Source organism: Lissotriton helveticus, chromosome 4_1 (genome assembly GCF_964261635.1).
Source record: "Lissotriton helveticus chromosome 4_1, aLisHel1.1, whole genome shotgun sequence".
NCBI classification, from domain to species: domain Eukaryota; kingdom Metazoa; phylum Chordata; class Amphibia; order Caudata; family Salamandridae; genus Lissotriton; species Lissotriton helveticus.
In genome coordinates, this window is record NC_136063.1 from 418901277 (window position 1) to 418928506 (window position 27230).

The following is a 27230-nucleotide window of genomic DNA, read 5'->3' on the forward strand; positions in this document are numbered from 1 at the left end:
CTTTGAATCTTTGCTGCTGGTCTGGTTGCTCCAGACTGGCCCTTGCTCCCTTCCAAAAGAGGGGCACCCCGGACTCTCCTAGTCCGCACCAGACGTCTTTTCCCTTCACCGCGTGGGTTGCCTTTGCCAAGGCCTGTTGACTCCAATTCCGGATCCGACACCGCCGACAGGGAGAGCCTGCGTGGGACAGCTCGTGCCTCCATCCTGGTCGTCGAAGACACCTCCTGGTCCACGTGGCTGCAGAGTCAAGCGTCCACTCTTCACCTGATCGCGACGACAGCATCTGGTTCCTTCCTGGTTCCACACCGGTCACTGGCTAGTGACTTTGAACACTGTCCCCTCTGCTTTCAGGTCCTCTTCTTCACCGATCCACCCTTGGATCGCACCGGACATCTTCCTCCTGGTCGCCTGCAGCATCTTTTCTTTCAGGCTCCAGTGACTTCAACGCGAGAACCCGACACACTTTGGCACCTATGCACCCGCAGCCCGTGGGTGAGGTAATGAGAGCATTTCGGTGCTCAAGGGTAGTCTAACTGTCCTAGTGTCCAATTCCACAGTCGTTGTTGTCCTAACTAGTCAGGATTGTCCGTACTCACCTTTTACTTGAACTGTACTGTCCATAGACGTTGTTACGCATCTCGCGTGTGAGTTCACACTCTGCACACGCGTTCCGTGGGCCTCCTATTACTTACCTGAAGTTAGTGTAGCGTGGTCCCATCGATCCTACAGCCTCTGGACAGCTCCATTCCTTTTATCGACTTTCACATTCCACTTACTTAGTATATGGTTTGCCGTGCCCCTAGGGCACCATTGTAATTTTGTGCAACTTGTTGTATTTTTCGTAAGAGATTGTCATGTGCTTAGCCCTCTGACCTCATAAAGAGTTCAGAGGTGTTGTTATTAATAAATATACTGTTTATTTTCATAACAACCTGTGTGGTGTCCTTTCATCTGGTATTCAAGGGGTTATATTGTGGTAAAACAGCTGGCTTCACATGCCAAAAGAGTTTAGCCTAAGACTGCTTTGTCCATGCTACCATTAGGATAGCTGGTCTATAAGGTTGACTTACAACCAATCACCATAAGGGATGTTTGGACTGATACAATGTGATCACTAGAACTAGTGAGCATCATATATCAGGCCAACTTCTCACACTCCCCATTGCTGAAAGAGGCCTTGCGCCACGTCCGAGTTCAGACCCCATTCGTGATCCATCATGCACCGACGGCTGAGCTCGTCCGCCCTGGCGTTCAGAGAACCTGCCAGATGTTGAGCCACCAGGGTCACGCCCTGGCGTTCCAGCCATTGCCAGAGGCGCAGAGCCTCCTGGCAAAGGGCCCACGACCCCACCCGCCCTGTTTGTTGCAGTACCACATGGCGGTGGTGTTGTCCGTGAACACTTGCACTACACTCCCCGGGACAGAGGGGAGGAATGCCTTCAGTGCTAGACGAATCGCCCGTAACTCCAACAAGTTGATGTGGAGCCGGGCCTCGGCCGGAGACCAGAGGCCTTTGATCTCCGCCTCTCCCATGTGGCCTCCCCAGCCCTGGAGGGACACATCCGTCACAACTACGTGCTCCGGATGGGGAAGGGAGAGGGATCTGCCGCTGACCCAATCGCGGTCCGTGAGCCACCACTGCAGCTGTCTCGCAGTGCCCTCCGAGATGAGGACGTGGTCGGACAGGTTGCCCTGATGCTGGGCCCACTGAAACTTCAGGTCCCACTGCAGAGCCCGCATCCGCCACCTGGCGTGATGCACCAGTAGGATGCAGGAGGCCATCAGCCCCAGAAGCCGCAGCGTCAACCTGACCGAGACCCGGGATAACGGCCGAAAGATGGGGATCAGAGCCTGAATATCCCGGACCTCCTGTTCGGGTGGATAAACCCGAAACAGCGCCGAGTCGAGAACCGCTCCGATGAAGAGGAGCTTCTGAGAGGGGCACAGATGTGACTTCGGCACATTGATGGAGAACCACAGCTGGTGCAGGAGATCTGCCGTAGTCTGGAGGTGGCTGACGACTGTCTGGGGCGAGCCCGCCTTCAAAACCAGTCGTCGAGGTAGGGGAAGACTGAAACCCCTAACCTGCGCAGATGAGCTGCGACCACCGCCATCACCTTTGTGAACACCCGTGGGGCGCTGGTAAGGCCGAAGGGGAGCACGGTATACTGAAAGTGCTTGTGGCCAACCGTGAAACGCAGGTAGCGTCGGTGGGCCGGCAGGACGGGGATGTGGAAATAGGCGTCCTGCAAGTCCAACCCTACCATCCAGTCTCCTGGGTCCAGGGCACCTAAGACCTGAGCCAGTGTCAGCATTTTGAACTTCTCCTTCCGGAGGAATCCGTTGACGTTCCGTAGGTCCAAGATAGGGCGTAGGCCCCCTTTGCCCTTCTTGGGTACCAGAAAGTAGTGGGAGTAGCAACCACACCCTACTTCTGGCCCAGGAACGTGCTCGATGGCCTCCTTGGCCAAGCGGGCCGTAACTTCCTCCTGCAGAAGTCGCAAATGATCCCCCGATACACGGTGGTTCTGCGGTGGCATGGCTGGAGGAGTCGCCTCGAAGGGGAGGCAGTAGCCCCTTCGGACGATCTGCAGCACCCACCTGTCCGATGTGATGGTGCGCCAGTGGAGGACGTGATGGTGAACCCTGCACCCCACTGGCGTCACATGGGCCTGAAAGCACGGACTAGGAGGGTTTTGAGGCAGATGCTGCAGGGGAAGGTGTGGCCTGACCTCGCCGTTGTCCCCGACCGCCACCACGGCGGATTCCACGGCCGCCACCGCGTTGGGTATTACCCTGCGGAGCGTGGCTGGCAGCACGTGTGGGTACACCCCTTCCGTGGCCACGAAAGGAGTGAAAGGCAGCCGATTGCTGGCGCGGGGCCGAGAGGCCCAAGCACTTGGCTGTAGCCCTGGAGTCCTTAAAGCGCTCAAGCGCATGGTCTGCCTTGTCGCCAAACAGGCGACGGCCATCAAACGGCATGTCCATCAGTGTGTTTTGGACATCGGCCGAAAAGTTGGCGGAACTCAACCAGGCGTGGCGTCTGACCGCCACCATCATTGCCATCGCTCTACCTAGTGAGTCGGTGGTATCCAGCCCACACCGGATAGAATATCTGGCTGCATCCCGGCCCTCCACAAGGGCTTGGCCGAGTTTGGCCGTACCTCCAACGGACACTCTGGCAGCACTTCTGCAACCGTATCCCACAGAGAGTGGGTGTAGCGGCCCAAGAGGCATGCGGTGTTGGAAGACCGCAGTCCCAGACTAAGGGAGGAGAAGTTCTTTTTACCGTACTGCTCGTACCTCTTGGATTCCCTGTCCGGCGGAGCCGACGGGAATGCGGTCTGGGAATTGGAGGCCTGGGTGACCAGGCTCTCGGGGGTGGGGTGGGTGGACAGGAAACATGGGTCGCCGGGGCCGGGCGGTGGCGTCTGGCCACGTTCCTATCTACGGGCGAACCCGTAGCGGGCCTGGACCAAGTGCCCAAAAGAACGTCGGATAAGGCCTCGTTAAACGGCAGCAGAGGCTCGACTGAGCATGACTTAAGGACCTCAGTGAGGAGGTTAGTCCTCACGGCCGCGACAGGGAGCTCAAGGCCCAAGGCCTTGGCCGCCCTCATCAACACCACACTATAGGTTGCCCCCTCCTCCGTAGCCACGGTAGGAGGTGAGACAAAGCCAGTGTCAGGTGAAGTGTCTATACCACTGGCCTCCCCAATTTCACCTGCCCAATCCTCTTGAGACTGGCATTCACGTGCAGGAGGGTCCTCAGACCCCTCCCAATCCCCCTCATCACCCATCTCCTGGTATTCAGGGTTAGCAAAGGATGGGGCCGGTTCATGGAAAGTGAACTCTCCGAACGGCGTCTGAAGTGGCGCTGAGTGGCGCCGCACCGGCGCCGGAACCGGGTCGAGGGAGGCATCGGGGACGGCGCCGCCCAAAGACGGCGCCGGGGGTGACACCTGAGGGGCCGGCGCCGGGGAGGTCGTTAAGTCCACCGGCGACGACCCGGATCCGGAAGCGGATCCAGGGGGTCCCTGCGGCGCAGGGCCCAAAGGCGCCGGCGGCGTCGGAGCCGAAGCACCCGACGGCGTCGGGCCGAAGCCGCCGACCCGCTAGGTCCGCTGGGCCCGAAGGCGCCGCAGAGCCCGTCGGAGGAGAGAGGGACCTCATGGCCATGAGGAACCGCTCGATCTCCTCCGGCGCCGTGTTAGGCCCAGGGACCGGAGGGTATGAGGCCAGACGCGGCGCCTGCGACGGAGCCGCGTGGGCGGTGCCACCTGAACCCCCAGCCGCGTCGCGCGAGCGTCGGGGGGAGTCGGAAGAGCGATGACGTCTCTTCGACTTCTTGTGCTTACCTGACGACTTCGACCCTGAGGAGTGATGTCGACTCCTGGAGCTCCGATGGCTCCTCTCCCGCGACCGGTCCCTAGACCTCTGTCCGGACCGGGACCTCTCATGACGCGGGGCCGACTGCCGGAGTTCGAGTCGCTTACAGGACCGCTCCCGTCTAGCCTTCGAAATCAGGGCCCGGCAGTCGGAACAGGTCTTGTCGTCGTGGTCGACGCCGAGACAGTGGAGATACCGACAGTGAGGGTCCAGGACCCACATCAGCCGGTCGCAATCCTCACAGGGCTTAAAACCAGGCATCCCTACCGGCACTGTTCGGAGTCCAAGACTCGAAAAAGGATGATCAAAAGATCAAAAAAAGTTAGTCAAAAAGTGACTAAGGTACCACTTTTTCCAGATCTGGGCTGCTGGCGCGGAAAAAAGAAGAACTGACGTCAGCACGTGGAGACGGCGTCTAAGTACTCCGACGACGTCATTACGGCGCCCACGACGCCGACGACGGACACGGAGCCGCAGACGATGCCTACCGACGCGCAAGGGTACTGCAACGCAAAAAATTTCCGGATCCAGACTGACGCCTGGGGATATTCTAAGGTAAGGAATCTATCACCACCGTGTCTCTTTCAGATTGATATCTTTACTGGACTACTTTTTCATCCTCACCACAGACGCTGGGGAGATCACGACTCCTGTATATTTCTCAGGGTGGTCTCTGACCATTCCCCAATTGAGTTTACTATCAATCACATAGGGGGAGAGGAGACTTATCTGTCTGAACCCCTGGGGGCTGTTGTACCTTTGGTAGCGCCTTATTTGTTAGAGACAGAATCTAGCTGTAGATTCCTTACGTTTGAATTTCCCAGCCGTCAGAGTGGATCCTGAAAATTAATTCTTTGAGCAATACCCCAGCGCACCGGTTTGTGGCGTTGGTCTGCTCCGCGTGACAGCAGCGTTGTCCGTGCAAGAATTGACATCCGCACCACCTATAAAGGTGCCACCTCAGCACACTGACGTCAGTTACTTTTCACGACTTTCCACACCTGAAACGCAGAGCCATGATGAGTACTGACGTTGGTCTGTTTCAAAACTAGGGCCCTGAAAGGGAATAACCTTGACCCTAGAAACTTGTCAGCAGTGCCGGGAGGATGGGTGGGTTGGGAAGGAATCTGTAGCTGGATACTGTCTCTACCACATAAGGCGTTGCCTAAGGTAAGTAATTTGTCCATCTGATAGAGACATCTACCTGTGGGTTTCTTACCTTTAAATAGATACCCAAGCGATACCATCCCCAGAGGAGTGGCTGGGGACATGTTTCAGACTGGAAAGTCCTGCAGGACCAAACAGGCAAAATGGCCATCCCTGAGGACCTGACTGTCCAGAGAGTAATGCTTGGTAAACATGTGCATGGATGCATACGATGCTGCCTGACAGATTTCCTGGACTGGGACTCCACGTGCTAACACAGTTTTATCAGCTTTAGCTCTGGTGGAATTGGCTTGTATGCCTTCAGGAGGCTCCTTATTTGCCAAAGCGTAGCATATTTTGATGAAGAGAAAGATCCACAGTGAGATGGCCCTTTTTTTCACTGCTCTACCTTTCTTCACACCAGCATACTCCATGAGAGTTGTTCGTCCAGGCAGAACTCTTTTATGCGGTCATGGTAGAACGACAACACTCTTTTTCAGTCCAGACAGTGGAGTTGCTCCTCTTCCTTAGAGGGATGTAGAAGAGTGTATAAAGTGGGCAAGGTGATTGATTGTCCCACATAGAAAGGGGTTATGACTTTCGGAAGGAAAGAGGCTCTAGAGTGAAACAGCAACTTGTAAAGGAATATCAACAAAAAAGGGGGCTTAGAAGATAGAGCATGCAGCTCGCTCAACCTCCAAGCAGATGTGATTGCCACTAAAAAGGTTGATTTTATTGTGAGCATCCAGAGGGGGCCTTTGTGCAGGGGCTTGAAAGGAGCACACATGAGGAAGGCGAGAACCAAATTAAGGTCTCAGTGAGGCATAATGAAGGGGGAAGGTGAAAAGATATGTAGAAGGCCTTTTAGGAACCTATGTGCAATGGGTGTCTTAAACAAAGAGGGTTGGTGTGGCAGCCTCAGGAAAGAAGATACATACCCTTTCAGGGTATCCATAGCAGAGCCCTGCTAGGCAAAGGTCACAATGAAAAGCAAAGCATTGGAGAGGGAAGCAGAGGGAGGGTCAATAGACTTTTCTGTACAATATATTCCAAATGTTTGCCACCGGCAGGTGTATATCATCTTAGGGAAGGGAAACATGGCTGCTAGAATAACATTACAAACTCCGGGAGGAAGACCGAAAGTTATCAACTGCTGCTGCTCCATCTCCATGCAAGAAGGCATAGAGTTGAAAGGTTTGGGTGGAGAGACCCTCCCCTGCTGCTGGGACAGAAGATCCCAGTGAATGGGCAGCCTGATTGGAGGATCACTGCTTATTTGCAGAAGCTCTGGATACCTGACTCTCTGTGCCCAGTCCGGAACCACAAGGATGACTTGGGCCAGGTCTTTCCTGATCTTCTTGAGAACTCTGGGCAGCAGTGGTATGGGCGGTAAGGCATACAGGAGCCTGAGCTCCACTTGATACAAAAAGCATCTCCAAACGAGGGAAATGCCTTATTGTTCTAGCCATGTTCAGAGACCACGACCCCACTCTGCCCTTTTTGTTACAGTACCACATGGTGGTGGTGTTGTCTGTGAGCACTTGAACTAGCCTTCCTGTGATGGAGGGTAGTAATGCTTTCAATACCAATTGGATCGCTCGGAGTTGCAGCGTGTTGGTGCAGAGTCCGGATTTCTCTGGAGACCAGAGTCCTCTGATCTCCATCTCTCCCAGATAGCTGCCACTCCCATAAGTGATGCATCTGTCACTATTGTGAGATCTGGTGGGGGAAGGGACAGGGGTCTGCCTCAGGCTCAAATGTGGTTCATCAGCCACCACTGCAGGTCTTGTGCAGTTCCCTCCTAAATCATGTTGAAGAGATTCCCCTGATGTTGCATCCTGGAACTTTAAGTCACACTGCAGAGCTCACATATGCCATCTGGCATGTGTCACTAGCAGGAGACCATGAGGCGCGGCAGCCTCAGAGTCATTCTCAACGAAATCCAGGATATATTTTTATTTTACAGAGTTTTATACAGCGCGAACTAGACCCGAATCGGGTATCAGAGCGCTTTACAAAGCACCAGTTGCATTACATGAGGACACATTCATTTTTGTTTTGTTAGGCACTTACGTGATTTGCCCAGAATCACAGGATGTTCAGTGTCATTGCCAAGACTCGAACCCAGTTCCCCAGATTTGAGGTCGACTTCTCTAGCCGTTAGGGCAACTCCTCTCCTAGATAGAGGCTGAAACATCAGTATCATAGCCTGGATATCCTGGACTCAGGAGGATAGGAGGATAGGACCATACTGCACTGTGTCCAGAACAGCTCCAATGAAAGGGAGTGTCTGAGAGGGAGTCAGGTGTGACTTTGGCACGTTGATATTGAACCCCAGCGAATGCAGAAGGTCTGCCATAGTCTGAAGGTGGGTGATGACAGACTGGGGAGATCCCACCTTCAACAGCTAATCGTTGAGATAGGGGAAGACTTGCACCACTGGTGTCCGTAGATGAACTGCGAACACCGCCATCACCTTGGTAAACACCGAGGGGCGCTAGTGAGGCCAAAAGTGAGACCCATGAACTGAAATTGCTCATGACCCACCGTGTAGCGCAGGCAACGTCTGTGGGCAGGGTGGACAGATGTGAAAATATGCGTCCTGCAAGTCCAACGTTACCATCCAGTCTCCTGGGCCCAGTGCAGACAAGACCTAAGCCAATGTGAGCATCTTGAAATTCTCCTTCTTTAGGAAGTAGTTGAGGGCCCATAGGTCTATGATAAGACTAAGGCAATTGTCCTTTTTCTGAACCAGAAAGAAGTGGGAACAGAGTACTTCTGGCGCCGGAACACTCTCTATGGCTCTCTAGGTCAAGAGAGCAATGACTTCCTCCTGGAGCAAAAGTAGATGATCCTCTGTCAGCCGGTTGAAGGATGGAAGCATGGAGAGGGGGTGGTTTTGAAGGGGAGGGAGTAGCCCCTTTGGATAATCTGGAGAACCCACCTGTCGGAAGTCATGTTTTGCCAATGGTGGAGGTGATTTTGGCAACTGCCAACAACTGGATGCCCATGTTTTTGAAGGGCAAGACTAGGAGGATTTGGAGGCAGAAGCTGCCCGGAGGGTGCTGGCTTAATTGGACCTCTGGCTACAAGATCCACGGAGTTGGAACAAATCACGCCCTCGTCAACACAGGGGATGTGGAACTTGTGCGGCTCTGTGGCTGGGATAGGGCTGGCACGATTGAAAGCCCCATCCGTAGCCACAAAAGGAGCAAAAAGCAGACTTGGGACTGAAGGCAGCTGGGAAGCCCAAGAACTTGGCCGCAGCTCGTGATTCCTTAAAGCACTCCAGCGCCTTGTCTGCTTTATCTCGAAAGAGATGGGTGCCATCAAAGGGCATGTTCATGAGCGAAGCCTGGACATCCCCCGAAAAGCCAGATGTTCTCAGCCAGGTGTGGTGTCTAATAGCCACCGTCGTGGAAATCGCTCTGCCAAGCAAGTCGGTTGTGTCTAAGCCACATTAAATGGTAAACTTTACCGCATCTCTCCCGTCTGTTACAGCTTGTGAGAGGTTGGCCCGGGCATTCTTTGAGGCCTGTGGCAGCACTAGTGCAACCATTTCCCACCGAGAGTGGGAATAACGGCCCAGTAAGCATGCAGTGTTCACTGACCACAACTCAAGGCAGGTGAAAGAAAAATATTTCTTGCCCCAACTATCCAGCCTCTTGGATTCCCTGTTTGGGGGTGCAGCAGGGAACGCAGGGAGGTAGAGGCTTGGACTACCAAACTCTTGGGCTGGGGTGGGAAGTGCAGACGTTTAGGGTGCTTGGTTCAAGGTGGTGGTGGCAGGTGATCGCTCTGTGCACAGGAGCCCCTATGCTGGGTTTGTATCATGTTCCCAAAAGGACGTGTGTGAGAGCTTCATTTAAAGGGTGCAAAGGTTACGAAGAAGCAGCTCCAGGCTGCAGCACCTATGTAAAGATGTTAGTCTTGACCGCCACTGAGGGTAGCTGGAGGTCATGGATCTCAGCCGCCTTACGCACCACCATTGAGTAAGATGTTCCCTCCTCCTTAGCCAGGGTGGGGAGAGAAAGCATGCCAGTATCTGGAGAGGTATCCAGTCTGCTGGCTTCATCCAATTCTTCATATCAGTCCATGTCCTTTTCATAAGGCTGATCTTCTAAAGGGTTCAGCAACCCCTCCCAATCTTCTCCCAATCCTAGTCCAGCAGAATAGGGCTCAGGAAACGACCTAGGACCTGTTGCTCCTGTCGGCACTGAATCAGCATTGGCCAATGAGGTACCAGCTCCAGGTTGTTGGGGATGAGTATAGTGCAAGTGGGCGCCAAGAGCAACAGCCCGAGGATCGGAGTCGGGGAAGGTTGTAATGGAATGACCGTCTCTCCTCTTACTAGACATAGAATGAGTATTTGATTGATACGGTGCACTGGCCATAACTAAAGGCGGTGCTATGCAAAATGGGTTTCGGTTCCTGCATCCTTCCCCTTGTTGCCACCCTGTAATACAGACCTATGGCCCAGGTTAAGGTAAAAGGGAATTTGTCAAGACCCTTCCCCATAGATGCAGAAAGCATCAGCGTTGCCCGTGTCCTTCGCGCTGGTGATGGAGCCTCTCAGAGAACTATTTGCGTTGATGCCAGAATCCTGGGGTCTCGCTGTATGCGGACGATATGTTGCTATATGTCAGGATCCTATGGTCACATGGACTGTGTATCATGACCGATCACTTCAGATATCTAGGTATGACAATAGCTTATAGCCAGCAATGCATCTGAGACCTTAATATGCCTCCAAGATTGGGCATCCTTACCATTCTCTATAATGGGACAGGACGGCCCTATTCAAGATGATTTCCCTCCTGTTTCCAATATGTCCTGCAGTGCCACCCTCTGCCATCTTTCTTTAGTGACTTCCAGTCCACCATCAGTACCTACATTTGGGTGGGGAAGACACCCTGGATTAAAATAATATTCAAAAGTAAGGGATCACCTGCTACACTTTGGTTATCGGGGCAGGGAATAATGTCTAATACAAAAAGAAACCCCGCCTAACCTTTAAACATGTTACTGGTTATAAATCCTTCTCTTTCCCTTCGATTTGTTCTGTAGATTTGGGCCCTTCCGGTCCACTTTTAGGACTCTTTGGGAGAATATACTCCTACCTTCAGCATATAATGGATTTTGAGTGGGGTCTAAGCATGGGTTGATCCTGAGGAAGGTGTTTCATTCCGAAACGTGCACCGATTACAACATAAAAAGACACAACAGTAAATAATAAACCGAATTAGAACTGGATGGACATACATTGCTAATTTTGTGGAAAGAAAATAGGATGTGCTGACGTAATGAAAGATTCATCTGTTATTATTCTTAAATTGATGACAATTTAAAGACAATTATATTTTTTGTGCAATATTAAACATTCCATTTCTAATTATATACACAGATTGAGTTACAGAGACACTTTTTGAAGTATTAAGACCCTTTAGTATAGTTATGAAGCTTTTTTATAAGGATGTAAATGAATGAATGTGGAGAAGTATGAGTAAGTGGTTTACATGTATGTGAATGAAAGAGTGCCTACGATTTTTTTAGCAAGACAATATTTGTGTTATTCTGGAGTCCTGAAATTCAAACATTTGTTGAAGTGTATGTGGAATAATGGTTCTGCTTTCTTTTGATATGGATAAAGTAATATGATATTATTTACTGAGTAAATAAAGTACTGATTTTGAGACAAATTCTTTCTGAGCCCATGCCACATTTGTTAATTTTTAAGATTTATAACCAGTAACATTTTTTAAGGTTAGGCAGGGGTTTCTTTTTGTAAAAGCACCCCATGTGTCATTTAGTAAATGTCAGCTGTCACCTTACGAGGCGGGTCTGGGATGGGCAGACGTGAAATTGTGTAACTGGGCCGCTCAAATGATACCGATAAATGATTGGCTGCACAGAGACAGACACGACTACGCTTGTACACTGGAGTTGGAATCGGTTCATGGGATCTTGAACTTGTTCTACTCAATAGCTCTGCCACATGCCCTGCCCCCACCAATACCAGACTCCCATTACTTTGCTGGCATGCTGCCCTTAGATATATTAAATGCCACCAAACCTTGATAGTTGCAACCCCCCTGTGGCGAGGTACATTGCTGGGACACACTACAAGGCTGTGGCGCATGGGCAGGGCTGTCCGTCCAGCTTGTTTGAGGTGCATGGAGTCACCTAGCATGGTCTACCATGTGATCTGTGAATCCAGTGGTATAGGCGTTCTATCAACGGTGCACTGGAGGAGGGAGTAGACAGCCCTCTAGATTTGGGCCTGAAGGTCGTCCTTTTGGGTCTAATTGGTGATTTTAGTGGTCCGCGTTGCGTTCTCTCCCTTGTGGCATTGGGATACATAGTAACCAAATGCAACATAGCCCAATACTGGGGTGGAAGTGAACCCCTCACAGTCGCAGAGTGGACAAGCAAAATGGATAATTGTACCAAATTGTAAGAGTTTTTGTACAAAAACAGAGGAGTCACTAGGAAATATGCTAAGATTTGGCTGCCCTGGCTTGATATGCTTCTACGGTGTAATCTTTGAACAACAGTGGAGGAAGTTGGGTTTCTCTTTAGTCCAGTCACTCTGTTGCTACACTATCACATCAGTCCTTTGATCTGTAATATTATGAGATGGACTGTACCTGACAGTTTTGTATTTTGTTGTTCTACAATTGTAAAAATTAATTAAAAGTTTTTTTTAAAGAAGAAACACTGTCACAGATGCCCCTAGTATACATTTATATTTTGCAATCAAATTCTCGGCATCCAGTTTATGACAAATGAAATATGTAATGGATAGGTGCCAACACACAGTAAACACGGTTGTTTTGGGATAATGTCTCATTGACATGCTTGCACGCTGCCTATTTGTATCCCTTAACTCAAAACAAATATAAATTACCTCCAAATCCGATTGCACCCGCTGCTGCTTTAGCTGCACCTTTAGGATGTTACCCTGGGTACAATCCTCTTCACAGTCTATTTCGGTGACCGGGAAAGCCTGCTGTTGAGTATCTTCACTGATGCTGACCACAAAGAGCACCTCTGATGTCAGCAGCAAGCACCCTTCATACTCCTGACCTGAGCCGCTCACAATAACAACATCCAGCGTCATATGAACTTCAGGCCTTCCAAGGGAATGTAGCATTTTCCTACAACAAAAGAAATGTAATAGTTATTGTATGTGAATCAAAGTAATTAGAACTCCTTCTTATTCATATTTGATGGGAATGTATTTTACTGGGCCATTCTTTCTTGTACTTGTTTTCCATCCCAAAGTGCCACATGTTGGGAAATCCTGCATGCCATGATAAGGACTAAAAATACAGTATTTAAATTGCATGCTTTCTTGAACTTTTTAATAATTCTTTTTAAAAAGTTACTTATTGACTCACACAAGTTGATTTGGATCAAATCACATTTCTCAACAAAAGAACTTGGAACTCATTGTACAATTCTAAAAGAAAGGACACCAACATGCAATGCGGGCACTGACTCATGTGCCATCCTACAAATGCCAGCCAAGAATTGGGGTAAGAATACTACACCATTCTTTACACAGATACTAAAGATATTGATCTATGGCCACTGGGGAGAAAGGCCAATTCTGCTTGAAGTGGTAAATTTAGTGTCCAATTTAGTGTCATGTGTTCTTTTTGCCTGCTGTCACATTGCTTTTGGATTGCTGCACTTCGCTAACTCACTTAAGCTTCAGAGATACTCAATACAAACCTTGTCCAAATGTCAGAATCAATTAAATATGGTCACAGATCGCAGATACTTTCCTAAACAGTTTGCTGAAAATGATCAGGGAATGTGTTTCTACAAGTTACACGAGCAAGTACTCTGTTGCCATTCATTGCAAACATTTGACTCCTAGTACTAACATCTTTTTTGGGCATTCTTTATTAAATTTTTCAACTTAATACTTGCTATGTCATGGCAAGTATTGTGGCAGGTGAAAAAGTGGATTCAGAAAATTACATATTGTTGACTTTGCCAGTGAGAGGAACAACCTTTGGTAAGAAGGATGCCCTGGTTTGAAGCACTACCTTGTCAGGAAAAGACATAAGATAAGGAGGCAAGCAAGAAAACGGTTGCACTCCCTCACCCTCCGGGCCGGTGTAATTGCCACTAAGAAGGCTGTTTTGATGGTCAACAGCCGGAGGGGGAAATTGTGTAAAGGCTCAAAGGGAGCACATATCAGATAGGTGAGGACCAAATTAAGGTCCCACTGCGGTATAACAAAGGATGTAGGTGGAAATAGATGAACAAGCCCTTTCAGAAATCTAGGCATAATGGGAGATTTGAAGAGGGAGGGCTGGTCGGGCAGCCGCAAAAAAGCAGATAGAGCAGAAAGGTAACACTTGAGAGTTCCCAAGGCAGACCCCTGCTGGGCAAGGGTCAGAATGAACAAAAGGACTGTAAAAAGAGAAGCAGAAAGAGGGTCAATAGGCCTTTCTGTATAGTATAATAAAAATTTCAGCCAACGGCAGGCGTTTACCGTCTTAGTGAAGGGCCGCCTGACCGTCAGAATAATGTTACATACTTCGGGAGGAAAGTCAAAAGCTATCAACTGTCACCGCTTAATCTCCACGCATGGAGGCCCAGAGTTGATAGGTTTGGGTGGAGAACCCTCCCCTGCTGCTGTGACAGAAGATCCTCCCGAAGGGCCAGCCTGATCGGAGGATCGATACTCATTCTCAGAAGCTCTGGATACCAGACTCTCCTTGCCTAGTTAGGAGCCACGAGAATGATTGGGCCTGGTCGCTCTTGATTTTCTTCAGAACCTTGTGCAGCAGTGGTATAGGCTGAAAGGCGTACAACAGACCTGAGCTCCACTCGCAACGAGCGATAGCTGCTTTGGAAACTTCAACGCGCATTACTGCTGACACTGCACGCTCTCTTCGGAAGCTAACAAATATAACCAAGGTCCTCCCCACTGCTGAAAGAGACCTTGCATTACCTCCGAATGGAGATGCCATTCGTAATCAGCTAGGCATCTACGGCTGAGTTTGTCCACCCTGGCATCCAGAGAACATGCCAGATGTTGAACCATTAGTGTTATGCTCTGCTGTTTCAGTCATGTCCGGTGACGAAGAGCCTCTCGACAAAGGGTCCACAACCCTACCCCGCCATTTGTTGTAGTACCACATGGCAGTGGTGTTGTCTGTGAACACCTGCACTAACCTCCCCTTGACAGAGGGAAGAAATGCTTCCAAAGCCAACTGATTTACTCTGAGCTCCAACAAATTTATGTGGAGCCCTGTCTCCGCCGGAGACCAGTGTTCCCTGATCTCCTCCAGGTGGCCGCCTCATCCCAGAAGTGACACATCTGTCACGACTGAGATCTGGTTGGGGAAGGGAGAGGGGTCTGCCGTTGACCCAACCGTGCTTTGTTAACAACACTAAAGATCTTTTGCAGTTCCTTCCGAGATCTGAACCATGTTGGTGAGATTTCCCAGATGCTGTGCCCATTCAAGTCCCACTATAGAGCCTGCATTCGCCACCTGGCATGTCTTACCAACAGGACGCAGGAGGCCATGAGGCCCAACAGCCTCAAAGTCAGTCTCACCGAAATCAAGGACAGAGGCTGAAATATCGGAATCATAGCCTGAATATCCTGGACTCGCTGCACAGGAGGATAGGCTCAAAAGTGCACTCAGTACAGAACAGCTTCAATGAAAGGAAGCATTTGAGGAAGTGTCAGGTGTGACTTCGGCACATTTTTAGAGAACCCTAGCGAATGCCATAGTCTGAAGGTGGGTGACGACTGCGTGGAGTGAGGACACCTTCAACAGCCAGGTAGGGGAAGACTGACACCCCTACCCTGCACAGATGAGCTGCGACCACGCCATCACCTTGGTGAACACCGAGGGGCATTGGTATGGCCGAAGGGGAACAAGGTAAAGTGACTGCGGCCTACCTTGAACCGCAGGTAATGCCTGTGGGCTGGCAGGATGGGAATGTGAAAATACGCATCCGGCAGGTCCAGCGCTACTATCCATTCTTCTTGATCTAGGGCAGAAAAGAAGTGAGCCAGAGTGAGCATTTTGAATTTCTCCATCTTGAGGAAAAGATTGACGGTCCGAAGATCAAAAATGGGCCGCAGCCCCTTGTTCTTCTTTGGAATCAGAAAGTAGCAGGATTAACAACCACAGCCTACTTCTGAAACTGGGACAATTTCTATAGCCCCCTTGCCCAAGAGAGCTGTAACTTCCTCTTGGAGCAACTTTAAATGATCCTCCGTCAGCCACTCCTGATTTAGCAGAATAGTAGGAGGAAAAGAAAGAAAAGAAGAGAATAGTCCTCCTGGACGATCTGCAAGACCCACTTGTCCGATGTTATGGATCTCCAGTAGGGAAGATGATGACTAATTCTCCCACCAACTGGAGTAGTGTGGCCCTACAGAATCAGCCTAGGAGTACTTGGAGGCTGAGGCTGCTAGAGGCAGTGTGGTCAGCGACTTCTGGCCTCCATTCGATGATCGGAATGCAGCATGTTCATGTCCTCGCACAGCTTGGGCAGTCTCTGCTGGACGGTGGCTGGGATAGGACTGACACAGCTGGAAACCCTTTCCGTTGCCATGAAAGGGGCAAAAGGAATACTGGCCATGGGGGGTGGAGGAGAAGCCCAAGGATCTGACCGTAGCTTGAGAGTCCTTGAACCTGACCATGGGCGAATCTGCTTTTTCCTCGAAAAGAAGAGTTCCATTAAAGGGCATGTCCATCAGATTGGCTTTGACATCGTCCGAGAAGCCAGTTGTTTGAAGCCAGGTGTAGCGCCTCAAGGCCACCGTAGTTGAAATCGATCTGCCCAGCGAATTGGTCGTATCTACGCCACACAGTTTGGTGAATTTTGCTGCATCCCTTCCATCTATGACAGCTTGGGTGAGCACAGCCAGGGCCTCCTCCGGTACTTGTGGCAGCACTTGTGCAAACGTCTCCCAAAGGGACTGGGAGAAACGGCCAAATAAGCATGCCATATTCACCCATCGCAATGCCAGGCTGGAGGAAGAAATCAACTTTTTCCCGAATTAATCCAGGCTCTTGGATTCCCTGTCTGGAGGGGCGGAAGGGTATGCACCTTGGGGTGTAGAGGCCTGCACCACCAACCTTTCTGGGGTGGGGGTTGGCAGAGGAACGTTGGGTTGTCCGGAGCTGGGCCATGGCGGTGTGCATTCATCCAATTCACAGGAACCCCTGTGCTAGGTTTGGACCATGTACCGAGAAAGACATTGTAAGTGCCTCATTAAAGGGCAAAAGGGGTTCTGAGGTGGAAGCCCCAGGTTGAAGCACCTCGGTTAGGAGATTAATCCTGACCTGAACATAGGGCAGCTCCAGTCCAAGGACCTCGGCTGCCCTCTTAACCACCATGGCATAGGATGCCACCTCCTCCGTAACCACTGTTGGCAGAGAGAGCATGCCAGTATCTGGGAAGTATCCAGCCAACTGGCCTCCCCAAGTTCCCCCTACCAGTCCAAATTTTCCTCAGACATATCCTGGGTTTCAAGAGGGTCCCCAGACCCCTCCCAATCCTCTCCTGAGCCTAGCACACCTTCAAAGTGTTCAGGTGAGAACATAGAGTCTCTGGGTTCTGTCAACATCGGAATTGGTGTCGAGCGACGTTGTACCGGCTCTGTGTCGCCGGGGATGAAGATGGGGCTTGCGCCACCAATGGGCATCAGAGGCGTCGTAGGTACCAACTTCGGATCCGATGCCGGGGAAGGGCGCGATGGCATGACCGGTGTCGAACCAGATCAAGGATCGGTTCCATGAGGCCCCACTGGCGCCGTGACCGACGACTTCGAACCCAATGAGGCCTCTTCCGACCCTGTGCATAGATCTTCATTGGATTTGACTCAACGAATGTTTATGATTAATTCCTAACTTTCCTGCGTGGAGAGGGATACGTGGATGCCCACGTATTTAAAGCTTTCGGTCTGCACAGTGACCTCGATTAGCCAGACTACCACACTAATGTATTATCCTTCGGCACCAATGCAAATGTACCTGGAGCAACAGACAAACCCCAATGCCCAGCCCACCCCACCCCCAGAAGCTTCAAAATTTCTATCAGTCTGCATGAACACCAGAGAACTGTCTGCATAAAACGACATGCTGTCTTCCATCTGTCCAGCCCATTAAAAACTCCTTAAAAAAGCGCTTCTATCCTTATCCCCTTCGACAGCGGCTCTATCAACAAGGCAAAGAGCAGCGGCGAGCGGACATCACTGCCTTGTGTCCCGTTCAATTGTGAAGAAATCTGATAGTGTTACACCTATCCTTACTTTAGCCCATGTACAAATATCAAGGGTTTTGACATAACTTGTTAAAAAATATCCAAAGCGCATTTTGTGGAGTAGTTGGAATCAAAAGATCCCAACTCAGTAAACGTGCTATTTTTTGCACTTAGTAGATAATGACACTTTGGGGTTCGTTATTTATCTGGTGCCATAAATAGCACTTATTGGGTAATTCAAAATAACATGCAGATTTTGGTGTTTAACACACCAAACTAAACATGGTAGGGTACATTCAGTACACATTTCCCCTGTTAATTTTTGGCAGGTTTGACCTGCTGAGATTTAAAGAATGTAGGGTTATTAAACGCATCTGAAAATGATCAGATACATTGAATAAAACCAAACTCGTAATTACCGTCCCGGGAATAAACAGTGGCACTGGCGTAACGAAAAGCGAGGGGGTCTCCCTGCACGGTACTTAGAGGGGCCCCCTCCGGGCTCAATCAGGAGCTCTCCGGCCAGGGTGCAGAGCCGAGGGGGCCTTTTGGAGCAAGGGCCCTCCCCACACCGCAGGGGCTGCGGGGGCCTGTGTTACGCCCCTAAACAGGAGCTTACACATGGGACAGGAATAACCGTTCAACTTTTTATCAGGGCCTAGGAGAGTCAAACACATTCTCAAAATCAGTGAAAGCCAATGATAATGGCTCTTTGTTTTCAAGAAACCAAGTGGTTGCTAGATGTAAGCGTCCGAGAATATGCATGGTCCCCTGCAGAGCAGCCTACAGGTCATAAATTCGAATTTTGTGCTGCTGACTCGGCCTTTCATTCTTCGTGATCTTACGCCCTGAACAGTATTAACGTCTGTTTCCTAAGTGCCAAGGCACAATTGAATCGGGCCTCAACAACATATTAAAACATGAATTACTGGGGCACGCCTATCTTCGTATCTGACAAAAAGGAAAGCTAAAGATAAATTGTCCGAGAAGCATCGTTGAAACCCAGCAGCGGGAAAATGAGCCGCGGAACAGCTGCCTCTTGACATATTTTGTGTATGGAGAGTTAACATAATGGCGCTTGAACTTTTCGAGTATAAAGTCTAATTTGTTCCTGAAGTTCCACAAGTATCACATGTTCATCAAAGCTCTTTCAACATACATATACCCTTTGGCCCACCCCTGGCCGGGATCCAAATAAAATGGAGTGTTGCGGTGATATTTATGCATCGAAACAATGTAAGCATCACGCTCACACGTCGTAAACAGCGAAAAAATAACCCTACGAGGCAGGAAGCCAAAATGTACAAGTTCCATTTGAAAAAAATATGTACATAAAAATCTTAGAAAAAATAATAACATTCTGGAATAAAACCAGAAAAGGAAGGAACGCGTGCCAGCATTGCCAAGTTGTTATTCATAGGAAATTAACAGTTCTCAATAGTCAAAACCATATTTTTGCTTTCTCAGACAGCTGCTGAAAGGTGTCTACAGTGTTACAAGCGCACCTTTAACTTTTTTCAACACATCCTCTTATTTAAGAACGTTTGGGTCACAGAATGTAAAGGCCTCATTATGGAACAGAGGAGAGAGGGGAAGTCAGTGAAGAAACGAAAAACTTACTGAACAGTGAAGAACACTTGCAAGGCGCAACACAGCAAATGATTCGAGACTGAGTAAGTTACACTGCAAACTGCGGGGAGTGAGTGCAGAGAAATGAGACGTAGTGTAAGGCAACACCTACTGTGGGGGAGTGAGTGAAAAGACTTGTATAGACCGAGACGGTAAAAAGTGAAGTGAGGATGGAGTCTTGTATAGCCCAAGACCACAGACTGCGGAATGAGTGAAAAGACTTGTATAGACCGAGACGGTAAAAAGTGAAGTGAGGATGGAGTCTTGTATAGCCCAAGACCACAGACTGCGGAATGAGTGAAAAGACTTGTATAGACCGAGACGGTAAAAAGTGAAGTGAGGAAGGAGTCTTGTATAGCCCAAGACCACAGACTGCGGAATGAGTGGGAAGACTTGTAGAGAGTAAATATCAGAAAACGATGGCAAAGTAAACGGTGAGTGCACCACAACATCACAATATGTAGATGGGCTGCTGGAGGTGACTTTCACTGTGCAACCCTACAAACGGTGATTAGCGTGAGTTGAGAGATAAATAGAGTGCTCTATATGGAGGGTGAGAAAGTTTACACAGCACACCATCGCAAACTGTAGGGCGAGTGAGACACACATAGCATACTGTGAAGAGACTTGCATAGTGCAATACTGCTAAATGTGGTAGAGTAGACATCTGGAGCTGATTGGAAAGTGAACAGACAGCACAGAGTGTAGATGGGGTTCTGGAGATGACTTTCATAGGGCAACACTACAAACTGTGGGGAGCATGAGAGATGATAGATGTATAGCAGAGCACTGCTAACAGTAGGGATCATGAGAAGGCTTGCATTGCACAACACAGCAAATTGTAGGGAAAGTGAGTGAACAGAGCTCTATACGCACTGCACCACAAACTGTGGAGAGAGTGAACGATGACAGGCCAGGCAGTGGACAGACCGGCTCAATCCTGCACCAAACAATGTTGGAAGAGTGATAAGACGCGCAGAGTAAAATCAAAAAGTTGGCTGGATCAGTGCAGATACTGGCATGTTAAGACCACATGTCCTTCTTAGAGAAGTACAATCTAAGACCACTCCCTCCCAGGAACTAAAGAGAAACAAAGTTATCTATTTAACATTAATACACAAATAGCCTGGAGCAAATGTGAGACAATATATATTAAATACATATAAGTGGGCAGCTATCCATGTTGGGCAAGGGATGTAAAGTAGATGGTTGTAGGACCTGCTAAAGATACCCAGGATTTTTCATTCTCAGGCCAAGGAGCTGACCACAGCCCAGTGCATGACTATCAATCATGATCAACAAGGAACCCATTAGCACCCTGGCTCTGTTGAACTCTCCCTCAGGCGCTGGAACTCACCCTTTCCAAGAGAAGCAAGTCTTACTCTTGACAACAAGCCAGAACCAATTTATGAACAACGTGGAAGCAAAAATGAGCAAGTGTTTCGATAATCTCACCAGACATATTTGACATGGCTGTTCGGGGCCTGGTCAGCACGCGGGTCGTTTGGATGATAGCGGTGTTTAGGAAGCTGAGAAAGACCAGCTCCATGCAGAATACCTGTGGTGAGAAAGAACGTAGAATAGGATTATTGTTTTTTTTCGCTGTTTTTCAGCAACGGTTTGCACAGTGCAGTGATGTCATCTGTTTAGAGCAGTTCATAATAGAGTGCAGGTCCAACATGATGTCACATCTTTGGAAGCTACAATTCAAAATAATTCATCGTACATTAGAGTCTAACAGAAGTGCACTTAACCCCGGTGTCCAGCATTAGCTAGAGACAGAAGAATGAAGGCTGCAGAGCCAACCATGGGCTAGCAATTAGGAGCACCACAAGCCCCCCTAGAGAGCTATGATTCTGCATCGTACACATCGCTTACAATTCACACACAAAGTCACGAGCACCGCTAACACTCAAGCTTCATTTGGAAATACTTATGGAGATGTGTCATGGAGGGTAAAGTTTGAAAAACAAACTTTTCCCTAGATACAGCACAAAAATAGAAAGTCTCAACTCAGCTATTAAAAATGTACCCACACACAATGATTGGTCCTCACATGGCATGCCAGCTATGATTCCCCAAGCGCTGGTAGTAACTGAATTTAAACTGAAGCAGTCTGCACAGAGTTTTGAGTGGGAAATCGGGGTCTGAAGATGATACGAGAATCACTGTTGGGAAAAGATATGACTGCCATAGAAAAACCACTCTCAAGCCATCGGACCTGGGGTGAATGTTACAAACTAACACTTAATACTCACGAAGCTGGACAATACACATCAAAAAAGGACATAATGATAAACATTTTTAAAAACTGCTTCCGTGACATCATGGCTTGAATTTGCTTCAGTGTAGGCTGCTTATAGAGCGAACTCTCCGAGTATGCCGTGTGTAACATATGGGTGTGCAAAGGTGACACATAATGCAAACAAATGCTTTCTTATCTTTTTTATTCATTCGGTATGTCCGTGCAACAAACGTGTGGAATTGAGCAACAGCTCTCATTCAAAAACAGTGGGCTTCAACATTCTTTCACAAAAGCGATTTTCAGAGTGACCTCTAATAATGCAAAGAAATACTATTTAGATTTCCTGTGTGCAGCTCTATTTCATTTGGATATCCTAATGCTCTAGCAAGGCCTCTAACTGAACAACCATGTTGGTACCTTCTTTAAAAACAAATGTTTAAAAAGACCTTCAGAGAGCTGTGGAGGCTACAGTGCTTCAAAAAGCGACCTCCCAGTCCTGCACAGGATGAATCACCTTTAGTTGCGGTTAGTTTGTTGTTCAGTTCCATTTTTCATCTGCACAATTTTTTTTTTCAAGAGTCTACCAATCAAATTCTGATTTAGAAGTTCAGATATAACATGCACAGCTAACATTTCTGGAAGATTTAGCAAATTTTGATTAAGCTATTAGGGTAGAAAAAACATACCTTCTTCCCTTAGAACAAATAATACAAAATCATTATTTTGCTAAAACTTAAATTTGAAAAAACTGTTACATCCCATGTGTTGGGTATGTTAAGCCTTTGATTCTGTACATTCATTGTAGCAGGGGTTAGACGGAAGTAATTACATATTTGATTATGCAATCATAAAGCAGCATAAACTGTTAAATAGATTGGGTATCATGGATGCTGAATCCCAATCGCTGTATACATTGCGAAGTTAAGGCATTAGAGATAAGATTGATTCTAAGCTTCATATGCAATGAAAAACAACAATATGAGGTTTCTTAGCTGTGGCGGTCGATATATTGCAATTTTTGAATCTGTCAAATGATTAATTTGCTAAGAAGCTTAGGAAATGACAATGTAAAACACACATATTTGGAACCAGAAGGGCTTCAGAATGCTGAAATATAGGTGGGGACAGATGAGTTAGAAAGTATGCCGTTTTTATTTACAATTTAGATACTAACAACTTTAACCTGACGTGATCTCCCTCTCTACATAATTGAACCGGTGGTGGTATAAACTTTTCCATATCCAGCTGAATCTAGAAACAACGCAAACTCTAGAGCCATTGGAGAAGGCACAACTTTGAGTTTCAAAGACAAAAAAATAACAAATGTCTTTTAAATCAAGAACAAGGAAACTACTGGAACTCCTCTAATCATGGATCACAAGTGACGGGCCGACAGAGGAAGCATATAGTGATCACTTCTGCTGAAATGCAGCTCCGGCCACAGCACCATGAACACTCTCAGGATGAAAAAGCTGGGGGCATTGTAAACTCAAAATATTTCCATAACCTATCAAAGCTAATATGACTTTGCTAACAGTTGTAACTTTAGGGGAATACTACAGCCATCAAAAAGCTGATACTGACAAAGCATCTCCCTACAGCCACCACGTCCACAAGCAGTAATACGGGCGCAGTCAACGGTGAACAGTACCACAAATCATTTTTGCAGACATGGATTTAAGCTTGATATGCCATGAAATATCTTGTTATTGTGTTTCAGTAACAGATGTCTATACATGCATATCAAAGCACCCTTTGTGATGAAATAGTGAATACCCAAACATTTGTTCCATGAAACAACAGATTACTGGAGAGTAACAAGTGTGCAATTTAAAGGCTATATAGGTCCAGGAGTTTTAACAATCCTTCAACTCATTCACCATGATACTGTAAGGCAGCTGTACACCACTGCAACAGTATGTTTTTAATTAGGTGACTAGCCCTATGATGTGCTTTGAGATGAAGCAGGCGGCCGAGTTGATGTTTTCGTCGGACAACGTTGAATTAAACTCCAGAAGGTCACTTTCCTCTTGTGTTCAGCTCACGAGGGTGTGCACCATTTTGATGTAAAGAAATCTTTACTAAAAGTTAATTGATAGAAATTAAATGATGGAGGGTGAAGGTTACTGTGCCATTCAGAGCTTGGAGAACATACTTAATGCATTGAGTAGAGTAAAATATAGCAAACGGGTTGGGCATTGGCCTTGAGGACCCTTTCCCAGTGATCATGCGCGGTGCCATGGAGGATAATTATGGACTCTGGAGCAAGCAGGTGAGTGGTTGGAACCACCAATGCTGTTCAGGTTCTGCTGCCACCCCAGGGTGAAAATAAAACCTCAAGGTGAAACCAGCCTCGTAGCCTGGCGCCTGTTAGCAAAACATTACTATACCAGAATTTTAAGAACGTTCTTGGTGGGTGGAGGTTTTATTAATCAACATTTAAAGAATGCATGTTAAGTAACAGTCAACATATTTTTTTTATTTCTTTATTACATAAAGAACATCATATGCAAAGCATAAACAAATACTGACATCACATAGCATCCCTTATTATGACAACACAATGTCTCCTAAAGCTCGGTCCCATATGTTAGACAGACCTCATCAAATACATACCTTTGTAGTGCAATGATTGTCTTGTCTTGTTTAGCAGAGATGACTAATCTTTATTTAACACCCCCATGAATGCCCTCCATGGCTGTGTTTGCGCTTTTTCCTTTGGAGAATACGTTTCTAAATAAGACTGTAGCGGGCCCATATGTTCTCTGGTTTCGACACAAGCGTCATGAACTGACTATAGGTATCTGCTGCATTATTGAAGAGCACCAAAACCTGCACCCAATCCCAAACCCTTGGAAGGGGGTCCCTGCCCCATCGCCTCCCTATTTGCCGCTTTGCCAATAACAGTGACAGTGCAGTATATTCCCTCATCGCTTTTGGAGCAAGTGTTTCATAGCCCAGAAAGGCTGTCATGGAACATAACTGAGAGCCCCCCACCATTTTCCCTATCACTGCAAAGATATCCTCCCAGTACGCCTGCATTCCCAGGACCACCAGGCTAAATGCATAAGGACAGCCGGTGTAAGGCTATAGAGTCGGCACCTAGCACCTTCTGCCAGTCCATACTGCCAGAACCGTTCCGGAATGTGTTCAAAGCGCTGTACAAGCTTGAACTAAATGAGTCCATGTCTACTGTTCAACGAGATGCCTGTATCGCCAAGCAGCAGTAGCTCCATTGCTCATCAGCAATACTGCGCTCTAAGTCCTGTTCCCATTTCAAGCCGCCTGGCTCCTGCTTGGAATGCCTGCGCTCTGGGCCTTTTTATAGATCCTAGATATTATATGTTTGTATTCTTTTGTTTGCACCACATGGGTTAATACTTAACAAACTTTGATCGCACCAGTGAATGCCTTCTTATATCTCAATAGAGTCTAGGTCATGACAGAGCGACAGTGGAAGTCAGAATATACTGCTAATATTAAGGGATAGTCTAAGAGGGAACCGTTCACCTTTGCTCACCGAAGCAAGCCTTCAAAGGAGAAGCTCCATGAAATAAAGTCCCTCCCCTAAAACCAACCTAGCCAGGTTCAGCATTTAGAGAGGAACATTTCTACCTAATACTGCAGAGAGTAAAGTCCACTCTGAAACTGTATGTACCATGTGGATAGGTTTTAGCCTCTCAAAAAGGTTGAGTAGTAAAATATTACTGTAGCCATAGTGCAGCTTCCCAGACAACAGACAACCCACATTCAATACATGTGATTCATGATGAACAAGACATCTCTGTATCTCAAACTGTAGCAGTAGTGCCTCAAGTTTGAGACTGCTCTTAACCAAATACCTGGGTTCGAAAAGATAACAGAATATGGAGAATATGGCTGCAGAAATGTAACCCTTTGTTATGCTGTACTATAGGAACACTAATCCATGGACATCCTGGTACTAGCTAGTTTCAGTGAAAAGGTGAGAGGTATGCCTCACTTCCCATAAAGAACATCTTCTAGAAATGAGAAAATGACATACAATAGAATTATCTCTTCTACGACCTTAGTACCTAAAGAAAATGCATTGCTCTTTAGTGTCTATACCCCTACTCTTTAATCTCTCAAAAACTTTTTGTTAAAACACATAACGCCATACAGTTTCAAAGCAATGAAGCATTATACAAAGTAAGTGCAGCAAAGACACAATTAAATAATATTCTGTTTTTTGGTAGTAGAATAGTTCAAACTCCTAACGATCAATCTACCCATGAATGATAATCCAACCAACCTTCACAGGGGTGTGTACATTCTAATAGGTGTCTTTGTAAATAAAAAAAATCCTTGGGATAATCACTTTCCTCAAACTTACCATAGCCCGTCTGAGACACCAGTTCGGCCGCCCCTCCGATTGGTTTGGTAAACACTCCCACGATTCCTTTTCCAACGCCTGAGATGACACCTTTGGCCTTGTGACCAGCTGAAGCCTGGGCTTCAGACGTTTTCTGGAAATTCTGCATGGGCTGGTCCACAATTCCAGCTATCGCCCCTGAAAAAGAAACACAAGGTCCCATTGGTTTCATCCACTTAGCAATGCTTTAGCATCTACGTGAACTCACCCGCTCTACTGTCCTCCAACATTGTGCCACAATACCTGCATATCTCTTTGCATTTTTACCTGAAATGCTCACTGGAAGCCATTACTGTGAGGTAGCTTTGGACCCCTGATGAGAACCCTCACTGATATATCATCCGCAGTCAATAACATCTCTTAGCAATGAGACCTGCACACGCAACACAGCCTCGCAAGTTCCATATTAAAGAGCTAGGATCACTGCCAGTCCCGCCAGGAGGCAGCAGGTATGGCTGCACCTTGAGAATGGAAAGAACCTATGGACTAAGAGTGACAGCACCAGAGTTTTATCTGTAAAACAATAAGTGCCGGGCCACAAGTTTTTTTTCTCAAAAGCCAGCGGCAGAAGCTATCAGGTGTTGAAGGTGATGAATACCAAAGCTGTGTGGTCTTGATTCTTCCATCCACCACCCTGTTATGTTATGTTAAAAGTATTTATAAAGCGCACTTTCACCAGGCGGTGTCATGGCGCTGTGAGCGGGGAGCAGCAATAAGCTACCCCTAAATAAGCCATGCTCCCCAAAAAAGAGTGTTGGTAGGCCCCACCTATAACCCCTGAACAGCATCACCATAAATGGAACATCTTTTTAGACTATACTACCGCTCTCATTAACATTGCGTGAGATCTAAGGCGAGTTACTGGACTTTCTCTCTTTCTCTCTCTCTCTCACAGCTGACGGGGGGTTGATGTGCTAATGGCAGAGTTGTGAAAATCAGAGTCTGACAGCTATGTTATAGTTATGTTTTTTTTATACTCTGCTGCAAAGAAACTGGCAACAAGGAAGTGTGTGACAGTAAACCTGTTTTGGCGTAATCACTCACAAATACGGTGCATCTTCAAACGTTGCACAGGGTTAGGGCACCGGCTGCTGAGATCTTTGAGATGTTAATATTAACAGGAAGGTAATACTGGCGATTAATGCACTTGCCAGAGAGACCTGCGTTTTATCTGGTCACAGTT

General features: G+C 47.8%; 1 protein-coding gene across 4 annotated transcripts in view; it reads right to left on the reverse strand.

The window, feature by feature from the left end:
* Nucleotides 1-27230, reverse strand: part of VPS13B (vacuolar protein sorting 13 homolog B) — a 3181000-nt gene that overhangs the window by 12157 nt on the left and 3141613 nt on the right. For all 4 annotated transcript variants that reach the window (XM_078686964.1, XM_078686965.1, XM_078686963.1 and 1 more), the window contains exons 59-61: nucleotides 26009-26185; nucleotides 20865-20967; nucleotides 12442-12691 (exon numbers count right to left, since the gene is read on the reverse strand). In XM_078686964.1, the coding sequence (XP_078543090.1) occupies nucleotides 12442-12691; nucleotides 20865-20967; nucleotides 26009-26185 (530 nt within the window). The remainder of the gene's footprint in view (nucleotides 1-12441; nucleotides 12692-20864; nucleotides 20968-26008; nucleotides 26186-27230) is intronic.